The sequence below is a fragment of the Malus sylvestris genome, chromosome 11, assembly GCF_916048215.2.
Source record: "Malus sylvestris chromosome 11, drMalSylv7.2, whole genome shotgun sequence".
Taxonomy (NCBI): domain Eukaryota; kingdom Viridiplantae; phylum Streptophyta; class Magnoliopsida; order Rosales; family Rosaceae; genus Malus; species Malus sylvestris.
Genome location: NC_062270.1, coordinates 27,052,225 through 27,069,277, shown reverse-complemented (window position 1 = coordinate 27,069,277; position 17,053 = coordinate 27,052,225). Strand labels below are relative to the sequence as shown.

General features: G+C 37.6%; 1 protein-coding gene and 1 pseudogene across 1 annotated transcript; both read right to left on the bottom strand.

Moving 5' to 3' along the window:
• Window positions 1–2,180: 2,180 nt before the first annotated feature.
• On the bottom strand, window positions 2,181–3,089 carry LOC126590339 (uncharacterized). Its single transcript, XM_050255817.1, has one exon. It carries the CDS (start codon window positions 3,087–3,089, stop codon window positions 2,181–2,183), a length of 909 nt encoding a protein of 302 aa, XP_050111774.1.
• An 8,453-nt stretch (window positions 3,090–11,542) lies between these two features.
• On the bottom strand, window positions 11,543–14,727 carry LOC126588366 (two-pore potassium channel 1-like; annotated as a pseudogene).
• Window positions 14,728–17,053: the final 2,326 nt, after the last annotated feature.

The following is a 17,053-nucleotide window of genomic DNA, read 5'->3' as shown; positions in this document are numbered from 1 at the left end:
AATTTTATTAAAAAAAAAGTATATAAAATATTTGATTTGGGACAATGGCATTTTAGTAATCATACTGGTTTATATTCCGATTCTGCTGAATTAGTAAACAGCTTTATGAAATTGTATTCCGATTTCAGACAGTTTTAGTAAACAATTTCAACATGAATCTGATTCTGATTCCACCTCATTTCAATTCCTTCTCAATCAAATTCCTCCTCAATCTGATTCCTCTCAATTTGATTACGGATTAGTAAACGCGCCATTGATGTCAATCCATGTCATCTCATATAGAAATTTGACAGTTGAGTTGGAAAACGTTGTCTTTTATTCTATTATTGTTGATATGGACTTTTTGACTCATCCTCCTTTGAAGATGCTTTAAGAGCATTTTAGGTAAAATAGGAAGAAAGAGAATTTGAAACTTGATGGGCATTTTGGTAAACAAGGTGCAAGGTAATTACCATAAAAATATGAAAGGATTATTTACCCTTTGTGGAAAAATAAACAATTTTACTCGCTCCAAAACAAAAGCTCAGAGGACGAAGCATTTTCCCTTCAGAGAATCTCTGCACTGTGAGAGATAGATAACCTCCCCACAATCTCTCTCTCTCTCTCTCTCTCTCTCTCTCTCTCTCTCTACATAATCGAACTCAAACCTTCAATCTTCTCTTCAAAACCCAACTCATGGAGATCCCAGAAAAGCTTGTCAAGTTCAAGTTCCACTTCCTCTTTGCACTCCTTTTCTGCTTTGCCCTTTACTCTCTAACCCTAATAGCTCCCAGATTTCTAACCCTTTTGGCCTACTTCTGGCCCCTCTTTCTCTCCACCGCGCTCTTCCTCTTCGCCGTCGTCATCTTCGGGAAGACCACGATACCGGCCTCCGACGCCTCCGGTGGCAAACCCGGTGAAGGCCTCCTGGATTATGTAGCCGGGCAACCTGACCATGTCGTAGAAAGTTACAAATCCGAGTTGCCGCACAGCAGTAAAGTAGTTGAGGAGAAAGAACCAGAAATGTAATTTTTGTTTTTATTTTTTATTATCTCTGTAATTTCTAACTCCTTCTCTTTGGTTTGTGGTTGACAAAAATGCGACCTGTAAAATTCTGGGAAGAATAATGTCGTCAATGAGATATGGGTCGCTTTCAATTTTGCATTCTTAATTTATTATTTGCTAAAATTTTCACCTGAAATTGGGTTTAATCTAGATATATCAAGCAGTTTCAAAGGAATTTAATCTTTTGATATTGGGTATAATTGACAAGACAAAATTGTAAAATATTAAAACCATTCGAATTTGTGTGCAGAAAGAGTTAAATTGGCTTACCAAAAAAAATTTGAAAAAGTCATTTCTGTACACTTATTTTCTCCTTTGCTCATCATATTATCTTCGTGCCAACAATGTCAGAATGTCTGGCTGAGTGGCTTAACAAACAAAATTAAAACGTAATTTTCGCACATCCTTTTCTCTCTCAGCATCTTTCGTTTTTAGTCTTCAAATTAAATAAATAAAAATAATAATAAACAAAAATAAATAAACGTGTGTGAAATAAAATATAGTAAATTGTAGTTATGATACCTTAATTTTAACTCAATTGGAGCAATGATCCATCAACTAAAAATTCATTACCATTGATCCCTCAAATCATAAAAAAATGCAGCTATGGTCTCTCAACTAAAAATTCATTACCATTGGTCCCTCAACTTTAATTCAATTGGAGAAATGATCCCTTAACTTTAACCAAATTATAACAATGGTCCTTCCATCATAACTCGTTTTGACAAAATTTTTGACGTAGTTGACGAAAATGACCATAATTACACACTTTGATGAGTTGAGGGATCCTAATTATATAAATGGTTATTCCAACATAACTTATTTTGACAAAAGTTTTACGAAATTGATGAAAATGATTATAGCTACACATTTTGATAAGTTGAGGGACCAATGGTAATGAATTTTTAGTTGAGGGACCATTGCTCTAATTTGATTAAAGTTGAGGGACCATTGCTATAATTTACTCAAATAAAAATAATAAAAACAAAAATAAACAAAAATCATCTTTTTATCTGCCAATGTTATTCAAAAGAGAGAAACAAAAGGCTGGGAATGTTTGATTTGGTGGCAGTGCGGCATTGATGAGGAGAAGATATGCCATTGTTATTTTTTTTTTCCCCGAAGATAGAAATATATTAGATACGAATAGAAAGGTTTACATCCTGGGCTAGGATATTAAACAAAAATTCAGGCCCAATACAGTCCCACCCATATTCACGACCCTCCTTGAAAACAAACTTAGCAACCGAGTGAGCAGTAGCATTGCCCTCCTTAGGCACGTAAGAGAACGAAACTGACCTCAACCTACGCGCTAGCACCTCAATATCACCAAGAATACATTCAATACTGAAATCCAGATCAATTTCATGCTTAATCATCTGAATAATCACTTTGGCATCAGATTCAATAACAACATTATCATACCCGTAGTCAATGCAGGCCAAGAGGGCAGTCCTGATCGCAGTAGCTTCCCCGGCAGCCGCGGAGTGACACAGTGCAGCCCCTGAGCCTCCGGCACCTTGAAGCAAACCAGCGAAGTCGCGGCAGACCCAGCCCACCCCCGTGCGGAGGGTGGTCTTGCACCACGAGGCATCCGTATTGACCTTGAGGATCCCAAACGCCGGCTTCTTCCATCTACAGGCCCCACGGTCCAGGGGAGCAATCTTCGACTGGCTCCCAGGCTGCTTTCCCACAGGCTCGCAGAGTGTAGCATCTCTGAATTCAGAGATGTTCCTACTCCAAGCCTCTAAAAGCTCCGAGGGCTGCCGGTGCACCCCATTAAAAACCACCTCGTTTCTGTTTTTCCACAGTCTCCATAACCCAAAGGCATACTCCTGCATGATCTCTTCCGCGTTGTCCCTCCCCTTAACCCGAGTCCAGAACAACTCCCAGCTAGATAGGAAGTCTGCCCCTGCCAGCGCAAAGGAATTTAACTGAAGCGGAGAGGAGAACCAGAATAGGTGGCTAAGGTGACATCGGAAGAAAAGATGAGTTTCCGATTCATCCATGGCACCACAAACTCCACAGACGTTGTCTACCCTCATATGTCTCCGCTTCAGGTTACGACGAACAGCCAGAGCATTGTTACAACAACGCCAGATAAAAATTTTAATTTTGTTAGGTACCTTTAACTTCCAGATCAGATTTCAAGCATAGCAGTTCTTTGGCTTGTCGCTGGTAGACCCACGGCCTTTCTTTCCCATATCACCATTTTCCATGAGGTTCATAGCCACTCCGTACCCCGATCGAACCGAATAGACCCCATTCGCATTGTGGTGCCACACCATCCGATCCCGGCACCCAGTTTTGCTTAAGGGAATGCTTAAAATAGGTCCCACATCATCCTGGTGAAAGCATTCCAGGATCAGATCTCGTTTCCAAGAGCTGGTCTCCGAGTCAATTAACTCGCTTACCATAGTAGCATGTAGGCTTACTAAAGGCTTAACTTTAAACGTAGAGGGCCTAGGAAACCACGGGTCCTCCCTAATGTTGATGCATGCCCCGTCCCCGACCCGCCACCGCAGTCCGTGTAGGAGCACCTTTCGGGCATCAAAAATACCCTTCCAACCCCACGACGTATTCCTACCCTTTCCCGCCTCAGTAAAGCACTTCCCAAGATAATATTTTTCTTGCAGAACAGTAGCGAGCAAAGACCCCGGGTTCTGGATGAGCCGCCACCCAATCTTGGCAAGGAACGCCAGGTTAAAACACTGGATATCCCTAAAGCCCAGCCCACCGACTCATTTTTGCTTCATTAACCGCTCCCATGAAATCCAATGGACCCCCTTTCTCTGCTCGCTCCCCCTCCACCAGAAATTCCGGATAGCTTTCTCCAGGTCTCTACATACCCCAATGGGTAGTTTAAAACAGCTCATGGCATAGTTTGGCATAGCCATGGCCACTGCCTTGACTAGGACTTCCTTTCCTGCTTGTGATAGAAATTGCTCAGCCCAACCCGCCAGCCTAGATTCAAGCCTGTCCCGCACCTCTTCAAAAACCACTCGTTTAGAGTGACCAAAATCAGATTGCAGCCCAAGATACCTACCAAAACCAGACTTACATTGGATTCCCATGGTCCGGCCAATCTTCATCCTCACCCTGTTCGAGGTCTTCGAGCCGAAGAAAATCGAGCTTTTGGACAGATTAACAGCTTGGCCAGAGCCACGGGCATATGTTCGCAGCACCTCTACCATGCCTCTCGCCTCCTCCACATTCGCATGCCCAAATAACACCGAGTCATCAGCAAAAAACAGGTGCGAGATCGGGGTTCCATTTGCCGACACACTAAACCCATGGAGGGCACCCCGCTCAATCCCACGCCTGATGAGCATGGACAGATCCTCCGTGGAGGGCACCCCGCTCAATCCCACGCCTGATATGCCATTGTTATTCAAAGGAGGAAAGAAACTATGGGGAAAAAAAGGCTGGCGATGTTTGATTTGCTGGCAATGTGGCATTTTTGGGAAAAAAAAACTTATATAGCACAAATATAAAGAGCTTTGTGTTAAATAATAGGAGAAATTAGGTTCTTATTTTTACTTTTGCTACTTCATTGATTAAAATCTTATTCCTTTTTAATTTTTTATCAAGGTCCTTAGTATTAATAACATCATTAATTATTTCAATAATAAAATATTTTTTATTTCTAACTATATTCATTTAATGTTAAAAATGTTACAATTAGTATATTTATATTTATGGCTAAATTTTTTATTATATATTTTTATTTTTAGTTTGTACCCATTTTTAATTTGTACCAATTTTATTTTCAGTTTTAATTTGTACCCATATATTAATTTCTTTTTGTACCCATACTTTTTAAAGTTTTATTTGTGACAGCCCGTCTCGAAATATATTTTATCGATGGTGAAATGACTAAAGTGCCCTTGAACGTTTTGTGGTGTTGTGGGGTCTAAGCTTAGGATTTGGACCCATTTCTTTTATTCGTAAGTGTTTGGAACGTAAGTTATTTTCTTGTTATTGGTTGGGGACCAATCCGGACCACATATACACCTACACACGTTGACTCTCTCTCTCTCTCCTTCTCTCTTTGCTTCCATCCATTTTCCGTACAACCGTACAGACCACTTCGAACCTAGCTCACTAATTGTGGATCAAGGCTTTGAAGGTTGGTTTTGTGTTCCTTGCCAGCTCTAGAGTTCATTCATGTTCCTAGTTGGACGTGAAGACCTCGTTTTCCTGAGAACCAGAAAACCCAGTTTTGGAGCACTGTTCATTCGATCGTGATCGTGGACCTTCCAGTGAATTTTAAGACCCTAGAAAGCTTTAGAACATCTTCACGAAGCTCGGGGAAGAAATTTGAAGTGATTTGGACGTCGGGAAACCCTGTTTTGGTGAGTTGCAGAGATGGTTGGATTATCGTGTCTTTTCCGGCGAAATCTCGTGGATTTTAGGACCTAAAAGTGGTAAGGTTTTGTTCATCTCATCCTAAGTTTCATTTTGGTATATAATTCATGAATTTTGGTTGAGAATCAAAGAAGATATGAAGTTTTAAAGATTTTTCCAATTTCCGGAATAGCAGCAGCACCGGCGCCGGACTCTAGCGAACCAAGGAAGAAGGAGGAGAATATTCCGTCAAAGTTGACAGAATATTCTAACGCCGTCAGGTAATTATAACGGTATATGCTGATTTTTAACAGAATATTCCCTAACGCCGTTAGGGAATCCGTTTGGTGTGCCAGGCACGTGCCTGCGCATGGGCCGCGCGTCTGGCAGTGCCTTGGCCGGTGCATGAGGGCACGTGGGTGCTCGGAAAAGTTTTCTAAAAATATGGGGATGTTCCTGAGGTTGAGTAGGTCTTGGTGGTATATTCAAATACCCTATTTGAGCAATGTGTGAGAAGTTATTACCTAGTTTTGCGTATGTTCTTTAAATAACATTTATATAGTTGTTTTGCATATAGGTGAGACCTATCATGAGGACGAGCGTAGTCAAGCAAGGCTCGGGGGTTACGATCCTTCCACATATTAGTGAGTGTGCTTTTGGTTTTCAGTATATACCTATATACTTAGTATTTTTCCAAGAAAATGCATTTAAATGAAATTATGTTTTGAATTGCCATGACTATTGATTTGTACTTAGAATATGAATTAGTATAGTATGCATAAATACGATTTGACGATGTGGACGCTCAGGTAAGTTGTATACTGTTTATGTGTAATTTGATGATGATGTGAGATGTGTTGAGAATTTATAAACCTGCACCCCGGTGTTAGTGCTCCCGCTCGTGGCCAGGGCACAGGCCTTCACGTAATGTTCACTTCTCGCACCATATGCTCACCTTGGATCCAAGTTAGGTGCACAGTCCTGTCGTAGAGACCACTTTAGGTGGTTCCGACTCGTAGGTGACCCGCGATTATTCACACAGTCTTCACGTGATCGTAACACTAGAGCGTATTTATTTATTTACACCCAGTCCTGTCGTACAAACCATTTTAGGTGGTTCCGACTTATGTGCATGCATACTTGTTAAGTTATAGATTCAACCGTACATGTCACTTTAGGTGGATTCGGCTGATATGTTATTTCACCTGAACTACTTATTCTGTTATTTTGAGATATTTGGCATGGCATACTTATGAATATCGTTTCTAAGCATGGTTTTGAGATATGTATATGTATATATGCATTCTATTTTCTGGAAAATTATACAGGTTTTACGGCGAAGGGTTAGAACTTTTGCTAAATGACATGATTTTGAAAAGCTTTGTTTTTACCCACTCACACTTTCTGTTTTGCGCCCCTCCAGGTTCTAGTTAGGAGTACTTGTTGGTGGCTTACGAGGAATTCCCTGTAGCTCTAACAGATTATCACCAATGTAGAATTATCTTTGATGTTATATAATTAGTATTCGTCATGCTGGATTGCACTTAGGCTACTTATGCTCTGATTGTGAACTCACGTTTATTCTCATCTTGCACCTTACCTTATCTAGTGCTATAGTTAGTTGGTTTTTATTTATTCGCATTTCCTTATCTTTATTGCTTCCGCACTGTGCTCATAGCTACGTTACCTCATGTGACAGCCATCATGCCTCGATCTGGGTCGGGGTGTGTCATTATTTGTATTTGTACCCATATTTTTTTATTTATTTGTACCCATTTTTATTTTTGCTGAACTAGAACGTATTCCATGCACTCTAGACATTTCCTTAAACTTGTTTATTACTATTAGATTCTAATGATTATTCACGTATATTTCCTCTTAATCATTACTCCTATATTCAATAAATGGCTTTTGTCACTCTTGGGTGTCGCCTAGCACGTGCCTATCCGGGTATTCAGAGAATATGCGGTCCATATCTATGAATATTCTTTGACTGAAACCTTGTTGGTTTTCAATTTTTGATCCAAGTCCCTGAAATTAATGCGATAATTTATTTCTATGTACGTTACTATATTTTTTAAATTAAAAATTTATATTTATATTTGTTTATATTAATGAGATTTTAAATAAAAAAATCATAATTTGTGGGATTAAAAATATTAAAATATAAATATACTATTGTGTGTGTGTGTGCATATATATAAACATGGGTACATTCTTCAAAATCACCAAAAAAAGAGAGAGAAGATATTAGGCTTAATAATATTAATAAATTTCTTCAATTAAGCTTAACATGGACACATTCTCAAATCAAAGAAAAAAGAATGTACCCATATAAGTTTAAAAATGGATTAGAAAAAAATTGAATAGATTTTATATATAAAAAAAAGGGTACATTTTACATATAACAAATTGGTATATTTAAGAATGAGTACATTTTAAGATTAAAATTTTGAAAAAATTACATGAATTGGTACATATAATTAGCATGGGTACATTTAACAAAAATAAAAATGGGTACAAATAAAAAAAATATGGGTACAAATATAAATAAAACTTTAAAAAGTATGGGCACAAAAAGAAATTAATATATGGCTACAAATAAAAACTGAAAAGAAAATTGATATAAATTAAAAATGGGTACAAACTAAAAATAAAAAGATGTAATAAAAAATTTAGCCATAAATATAAATATACTAATTGTAACATTTTTAACATTAAATGAATATATTTAGAAATAAAAAATATTTTATTATTGAAATAATTAATAATGTTATTAATACTAAGGATCTTGATCAAAAATTGAAAAGGAATAAAATTTTAATCAATAAAGTAGTAAAAGTAAAGATGAGAACCTAGTTTATCTATAATTTTTATATTTGCTTGTGTTACTTACACGAAACGAAATGTAGTGCAATTAAAAATTGTTGTGATTGATGGGGTGATTGAATTGCGTCTGAGGCAGTGAGGAGCTTCTCCAAGGTTGTACCTGGACTTAATGCCATTTTATTATCTTCGTTTCCGTTGAAATCTTGTACTTACAGATAAGACCAGTGTACTATGCATAGATTCCTGAACAGTTACAAGCGCATTAACACCGACAAAACGTTTTTGTTGTATTAATCTACTTGATTTAGGATAACTCAATCTTTATTTAATGTAATAAATATATGTTAGTGGGTAGATTAAGTAGGGTTAACTTAATGAGTTCATTCATTCTAGTAATGATGTATTAATTATGAGTAATATTAAGAGGGAGTTAGAGCTTTTATAAAGGATAATGTTAGAGAGACTAAATTTATAGACAAAGTTTTAGAAACTAAAGATCATGAAAATTGATTATTGATTTATTACATAAATGTTGATAAACGTACTTATTTTTATTGGTGACACATCATTTACTCCGCAAATTTAGTCTCTCTAGCATTACCCTTTTATAAATTGAGTATTTTATGTTCTAGAAGAAGGATGAAGATTATGATGAATTGAGTTGTAAACTGAGTGCAGTTTGAGAGAGCTTTTTCATTCTTGTTGTTCTATCCACTTGGATATCCTAACGACATTAACGAGGAATAGACACCTCAACGATCATTGGCCATTCTCGCTCAAAGAATCAACAAAGTGTGTGGTAAATTTCTTGGCATTCTTGGTGAATCGACAAGAGGTTTAGGACTTGTGAAGTTTGGTATTGTCCTTGACAATCAATGAATCCACAAGGAAAAGTTACGAAGTTCGCGTATTTTTGTTTTATCATCAATTCTCCAATTGAGGATTGGTATTCGGATTTATCAATCAACCAATTCGCATTTTGGTCGCTGCATCACTGCTATTAGGGGCCATTACAATATTCAGGTATAAGATTTTGAGTTTTTGCTATTTCACTCCTTTCTATAGTGCTACTTCACTCAAGTCTAGCGTATGAGTACCATTTGTTAGAATCAGTTATTCACGTGTAATGACAGATTCAAGAAAATTTTATTTTATAAGCAAAATAAAGGCCGAACCCGTTTTTTTTCTCAGTTGGTTCCTTACCATGCATCGGCCTCTTTTGAGGTATTTTATCCGACATCTTGCTTCGATGATAGCCATGATAAAAAATAACACTAATAGTGAAGATTAAACATTTTCATGTGTAATAATAATGAGGTTAGGATAATCACACACTCGCCCTAGTTTGGATCCACCGCTGTAAACATGTGGTGTTTAATAATCATTCATGTAAAGTGAAACTTATGTGTTTTACAATATTAAAATATTATTCTTCCAACAGTCACCACGTAAATAATTATCCCATTACTCAGTTATAGGTAAGTTTTTCTTGTTGATGCAGATCTATTTGGTAAGTTTCACATCCATCAATAGTTCGTGGGGATTCCACACCAAACAATGGCTCATAGCATATGATCACCGAAAAGAAAAAAAAAAGGAATGGTTGATGGAAGAAGTTTCAAACTAATCAATGGCACGCTATAATTTCATACCACAAAACAAAAATATATGCTTACATACTAGTGGTATGATATCGGAAATGATTTTTGCACACATTTTTCTTTTTTTTGCACATGTATTTTTATGGAAAGTGTCATTAGCACTTTTAAAATTTCATTCTACACTTTTTACAAGTGTATTTTTCATTCTAATTATAGAAAGTTTAGAGTGCAAAATGTGATTTTTTTAGTACCGATAACAGTTCCTTTTTTTTATCTCTATTTTTAATTTTTGTTTGCTTTATTTAATTTAGAGATAAAAATAAACAAGAGTATGCATTGGTAAAAAAAAGTGAGTTAAAATCATTTTTTGTATAGTATACTCTATATTCTATCAATTGTAATGTAAGTTATGCATGTTATTCAATATTCTAGTGGATAGGATGTTGAATCGGAACTTCTCAATTTTCGAACTCTTTCCTCTTTCTTAATAATAATAATAATTATTGTTTTTAAAGTGTAATGTGGGACATGTCATGCATTTTAAGGGAAAAGAATCCGATCTTCGTCGGATCCTTTTCCTAGAGATCCTAGTGAGTCCGTGATCGTAACCGTTCATAGTAAATTGTGCGGTCAGAAATTATTTCAAAATTTAAAATTTAAAATTAAATATAAATAGTATTTAATAAAAACTGATCGCATGATATACGATAAACAATCATGATCACCAAAACTCCTAGGATCCGTAGAAAAAGGATCTGGCGCGGATCCTTTTTCCATTTTAAGTGAGCATTAGATGCCTGTGATGTGATGGTATGGTACCTAATTGTGGATCCATCCTTTGAAATATCTCCCATCTGGCCGACCTGAAGGATTTCAAGAAATTGCACGATCATCCAAATGTGTGGGGACCACATGGTGGTGGGCCCCCACAATCATTTCAGTTTTTGACTATCAGAGGCATTTTCCAGCTGCCTTGCGGAGTTTTCATGGGCTCAGATCTGATCCACAAAATCACAATCCAAAAATTGGATTGCTATTGCCTGGCACAACTCAAAGAACCCAAAAAAGGAGGACCTAACTTACGCTCCGAGTACGCCACTGTGACATTCTAAACGAGTAATAGGATTCCATGTGAAGAATCACAGTGTTAACACTAAACAATACCCGCTACAATCCGGTTATTGTATATCAATGAACTTTTGTCGACACAAGAAAGAACCAAGTCAAGAGGATACGGGTCAACTCCTTGCGCCAAAGATTTTGCCATTTCCGAAAAAACTAAATTTATCATGTCCTGTAGTGTTTACTCGTTTCAGATTCAACAGTGACATATTGCCTCTCTCCCAAAAAAAGTACAAAGAAGAAATGTATTATTCAAACAAAACAAAAGATAAATGTCTACATGCTACACCATGAACATTGCATATATGCTGATAAGTATCAATGCAGAAGCAGATAATATTTGCATAAGTAAACCCATATTTTAACCAGCATATGTCATAATGTACACTTAAAACCACATTTAACCTTCTCTGCTCTCACTAGTCCTCACCACACTGCACGCACATCGCGTATGCACAGCCCCCAAATCTATCCTAATGCAAAAAAATTGAACTGCATTTGACCCCCCATGTAAATAAAACACTTTAGAAGCCATGAACCAAGTATTTGGCAATAAAATGCTTTTATGTCTATGACTGTATTAACCCTGAAAACCACGGTAAAGAACAGAACCATTTTAACCTAGTCTTTATATAGGAAGAGATATGTTGGACATAGTAAAGAAATTCACATCACAGAAAGCGTCAGCAATCATACAAATCACGAACTTACAAAGACACCTCTCAGAATACTCAGAGCATGATGCCAGAGTTACTTCTTGATTTGAGGTTATTGCGAAAGCATTATATCTGATGTTGACAACGTTCCTGACTGATCAACATCAAGATCTTCAAACTCCTCCATTACAAGTCTAATATCTTCCTGGCTAATCTTCCCCATCTCTTTGAGCTTGTATATGACAAATTCAGCAGCCCTATGTAAAAGGAAAGAGGAGGAAGCACGTCGAAATTTGGTTATTAAACCATCTAAGCAGATAAGAATTCAGAAATAATAATCCCATAATACACAAACGTTTTTGAAGAAAAATTTCACGTACCCAACAGAGCCATCATCGTCAAGATCAGCTGCCTCCAAATCTACGTTGGTCATCCTACGAGTAAGAATCAACTTTACTAATGCCCGTTGTCTGCTCTGGGCATTTAGCTCGGCAATGTAGAGGAAAAACTGAGCTAAACAAATGGTACCTGTCAATATCCAGAATACTGCAAAAACACGCCCTGCTTGAGTCGAAAAGCTCTTATCTCCATAACCCAGAGTTGTGATGGTACAACAAACGCAATAGAATGCATCCACAAGGCTCAATTTCTCAACAATAGCTAGGAAGATTGTGCCACCAATTATGAGCAGCAAAAGAAGGATAAAGATCACAATGCATTTGTACCTCAGACTGTTAGTCTCAATATCTTTAAGAATTTCAAAATGCCCAACTTTTTTACTCATATGTAAGGCTTTAACAAGCAATAATTCCTGCTTCTCTACCAAATAGTCAGCTGCTTTGCTCAAGATCATCCCAACGAGAGCCATTCCTGAAAAGACGAAAGCACAAGCCAGTAGTTTTGAAAGAACACTGTTTGGTACAAGGTCTCCATATCCGACAGTGGTCATTGTCACAATACAGAAATAAACAGCATCAAGAAGTCCATTTGTCTTCTCTCCCTTGAGCTGGTGCCTGACGAGGTAGAAACATAAAGTTCCTATGCCTAAGTAGACAGTCAAGAATGCAGCTACAAAGAGAAAGTTTGGGTGTATATTTCAACAAAAGGATTCAGTACGTGGACCTGAGGCAAAGCCTGCCTCTAACTTTATATACTCTGAAAGAGGAGCACTTCTACAACGGCGAATTCTTCTACCCTTTGGAGCATTCCTTTTATTTGTTTGAGATAAAGGGTCTATTAGTCCTGAAACCAAGGATCTACTCTCATTCGAGGCCATTACGATGATTCAGAAAACTAGAAGACCTGCATAGGAATATGTAGCTAGACACTTTTAGCCAAGTCGTGACAGATGTACCTCCATTCGACAACAGTTTTCGACATTTCAAGTTTCAATCTTTAAACAATTAGCTTATAAAGGAAATATGAAACCCTTAAATCACAATCCACCAATTCCTCTGATCATATTTTATTTGGTAAAGAATGCACAAAGGATCAAGCTTATAAGTAAGTGTACTGATAGAAACAAACTCAGTAGTTGCAGTGCAGTGAAATGAAAACCTTAAGCTGGGGGTTAATTTCAGATCAACTGAAATAACTACTGCAGGCTCCAGTGGTGGAATCAGGATTTTTTTTTTCCTGGAGAGTCAACGTGTGAAAGCTCTCAAATGTTTTTCTATATTACACGGAATGTCACAGGCTCCAAGATTACAGATGCCTTTGAGTGCTTCTGTTGTTTGCACACCTTATAACCTATATAAGCAAGTAATAAGGAGTATTTTCTTGTTAAAGATTTCATACGCAATAATTTTTAACACATTGTGTTAATTAAACACAAACTTTGGTTTAATTTGGTTTACATGTGCATGTTTTTTTTTTTTACCATGATAATGCCCTAGTAGAAGTGGGCAGTAGCTTTAAAAATGACAGAGTCAAATTTGATGACGATGACGGATGATGGATGTTCAAAATAAAGATGATGAAATTTTTCTTTCTGAAATGTTGGTAATTGTTGCAGTGCCTAAGAAATAAAACCTAGCTGGTTTTTAGTTTATATTTCTATGAAGACAACGGAGACCCGACTTGATTACGAAGAAGTTGCTACCGCAGATCAGGCGGGACTGGAAGCCTTATAACAATGAAGTTTGAACCAAGTTAGCATAGGTGTTATATAATGGAAGATTTTCTCAGAAACCAAGCTCTATTTGCTAGTTTTGTACAAATACTTCCTCCGACACTGAATTCTAAATTTCTGACATTAAACTATTAGATTAGTATTTCCTCCTCACCACCCCCCACCCCCTCCCTTTTTTCTCTCTCTCTCTCTCTCTCTCTCAGATTTCTCAGTCCCCCATACCAAAACTATTAGATTAGTCTCTTCCATGTCATATGTAGCACTACTACTGCTCTTGTTGATCTGACTTTCCATATATACTCAACATTCTCGCTCATATGTACTTCGATTCGGGCCACCTTGTGTATCACAAGGTAGTGGCACAACACACAACACACACAGGGCAGCAGCACAGTGTAGAAGCGCAAGTGAAATGAAAACAACTAGGGATTTATTTCAATGACCTATATTCTAACTGCTGTAATGAAACAAACAAACAAACAAAATCAGTAGTACAAGCGCAAATGAAATGAAAACAACCTTAATCAACCTGAGGAATGAGGATTGCTTTCGGATTAACTGAAATAACTAACTTAACAGAATGATCACGCACGCACACTCTCTCTAGAATCAGAACATGGAAAAACACAACCACCAGCAAACAAAACAGAAAACTGACCAGAATAAGCATGTCGGGATTTTGGTTTCCTCAGTCGAGCCAACTCAGACTTCTTGGAAAAGTCCGGAACATCTCAATCGCTAGTCTTATGTCCCATTACTGTACTTTTTTATTTTTTATTTTTGGAAAGAGGAGGTTGTGCGAATGCGTGTTCTCACCGACAAGCACAATTCTGATCTGATCCAAGTGGATGAATTGTTGGATCAATACGAGATCCAAAACGTCCGACGTCAAACCCTTTGCTGTGTTTGATCCGTGTGCGTCGTGTACGACGTGCGCCTCAGCAGCATTGCGATCTATGGCTCGAGAGATTTTTCATGTGCTGGACAAACGATTCAGCAGGCAAGTGTCATTAGCAAGGTTCTAAAAGTGCTAATCGAGCAGCGGGCCGGGCCAGGACCTATGCACTTTGATGGATTTAAGTGAATCTATTATATTTCATATAAATAAGTATCTAAATATACTTTAAATATATATAATTTATTTATAAACTATAAAATAGAATGATATAATATATTATGAAGTATTGGAACATAACAAAAACATGGGGAATAAGGATATAATATGTGTTCATTTAAGTATGTAACAAGTTTCTTACAATTTATTAAAAAAAAATGCAAAATGAAAGTTATCTATTTTGTGTTTAACTGAGTCGCGACCTGAGCGGGTCTGGGCAAGCTAGGCAGGTGCCTAGGCGGTCTAGGCGCCCCTTTCTTAATTTTCAAATGCCTAGGCATTAATCAGGGCGGTAGCCAGGCGCCTAGCGCCCAGGCAGGGATTTTTATAACAGTGGTCATTAGAGCCATTTTAATAGGATACTGAAGGAAGTCTAGTCTCTAGAGTCTAAATAGAGGGACAAAAGGCGTTTAATGGCCCAAAGTAAGAGTTCTCAAAGTTCTTAATATATAGGGATTTGTCGGATCTTTTAAAGAAACCAAGAAACCATCAAATGTGAGGAATGTATATAAGGACTTGAAGAATGAACCCACTGTTGATTTTGAGTGTAAAACAAACCTCACTCATGTGGAAATGTTGCACATCAACTTCTCTTTTTTGGTTTTTTTCCTTGTTTTTTTGAACCCATATACGTGAATGCTTATAGTCATTGTTGCAGCTTCCCTTATTTTTGAAACTTTCGGAAATCAAGTAGAGACAACTTTTTAGTTTTTTCAATGGCCATACTCCAACAAAATGAACAATGATTTTTTAATATTTTAGTCCTAAGATTTAGGGATATATTATAAGGATCTCCCATTGCAGACAACATTCCCTTATGAATCTGAATATTCCATGCTTTACTACAGGTGGTTGGATATTACAAAAAAAATTCAACCACATGTATAAAACACTTGGTGTACTGTGCATCGTTTCCAGCACATAGAAAAAATTTCTTTGATATCTCAAGCTAACGTGGAAACGAAAATATTGCTTACTTCTTAGCAAATTGAGCATCGCGATATGTTATTCCAAAGTATTATTTAGTAAAATTAAGGCGCTTGGGATACTCCTTGGCACTTTAAATCAATTGTGATGAATATTAGAAGGCTGGCCTCTGAATTTCTTTGCATAAGATGGAACTACATTTTCAAGAAAGCAAACTTTGTGGTTGATGTTTTACCTCACTTTGGCCTTACAGTAACAAACTCATATTTCTGGGAGTATTGTTTACCAAATTCAGCTATGGAGGCCTTCAAATTTGATTGGGTTGGCATGGGTTCGGATTGGGCGGGATTGACACTTAAATCGTAAGCTGACTCATGATGGTCGGGCCATCATTTGACCAACTTGCCACCTAACCCAATATGTTTTCAGGTGGGTTAGTGTTAGGACTTGCTAGTGGGCCTCACACCTTTCTTTAAGCACATGCCCTTTTTGTGAATAAATGCTTGGTCCCATCTTTTAAGCCCATTATCCTTAGCTAGGGTTTTACTCTTTTGTTGGGGTATAAATGTGTAATGATCAGCCCTTTAGGGACATAAGATGAATGAATGAAATCTCTTTTTCCATTTGCCTCAAATTCTTGCCTTATTCTACTTAACTTTCCTGCACTATTTACAATTATTTCATTTTCAACTTTTGATCCGATTGGGCGTACTAATTAGCATCAGAGCCTAGCGACCCATGGGTAAAAACACCCATTTCCCGGGCTCTGACCCCGACGCCATAGCCGCTGCAGTTGATGTTCGTTATGAGTATCTTCGCCACCAGGTAGAAGATGTCTGTGACTTATTTTCTTCCCTGGAAACTTAGCAAGCTTCCTTCCAAAAGACTCTAGATCAGATCACCACTTCCAATACATCATTCCAAAACACCATGACTACTCAGTTCGCAGCTTTCCAATCCTTGATGCTTGATGAGTTGCATCTCCTTAAATCAACTCACCCTCCTCCCTAACCCTCTACCTCAATTTCCCCAGTTAACCCCACCTCTACATGCCTTGCTACATCCAACATGCAACCATCCTTCCATTCCCTATTCGGTCTAACCATCATATTCTCAGGTCTTGACTTATCTAACCCCCCAACTCCCAATCTCGCCCTAATCCCCACCTCTATTCATTTTACCCCGACCCCAACCATCCCTATCTACCATCACAAGTCGACCCTCCTACTCCCAGCAGCCACAACCCTCTTCCTCCATCTTCTTACCCCACTCATACACCTCT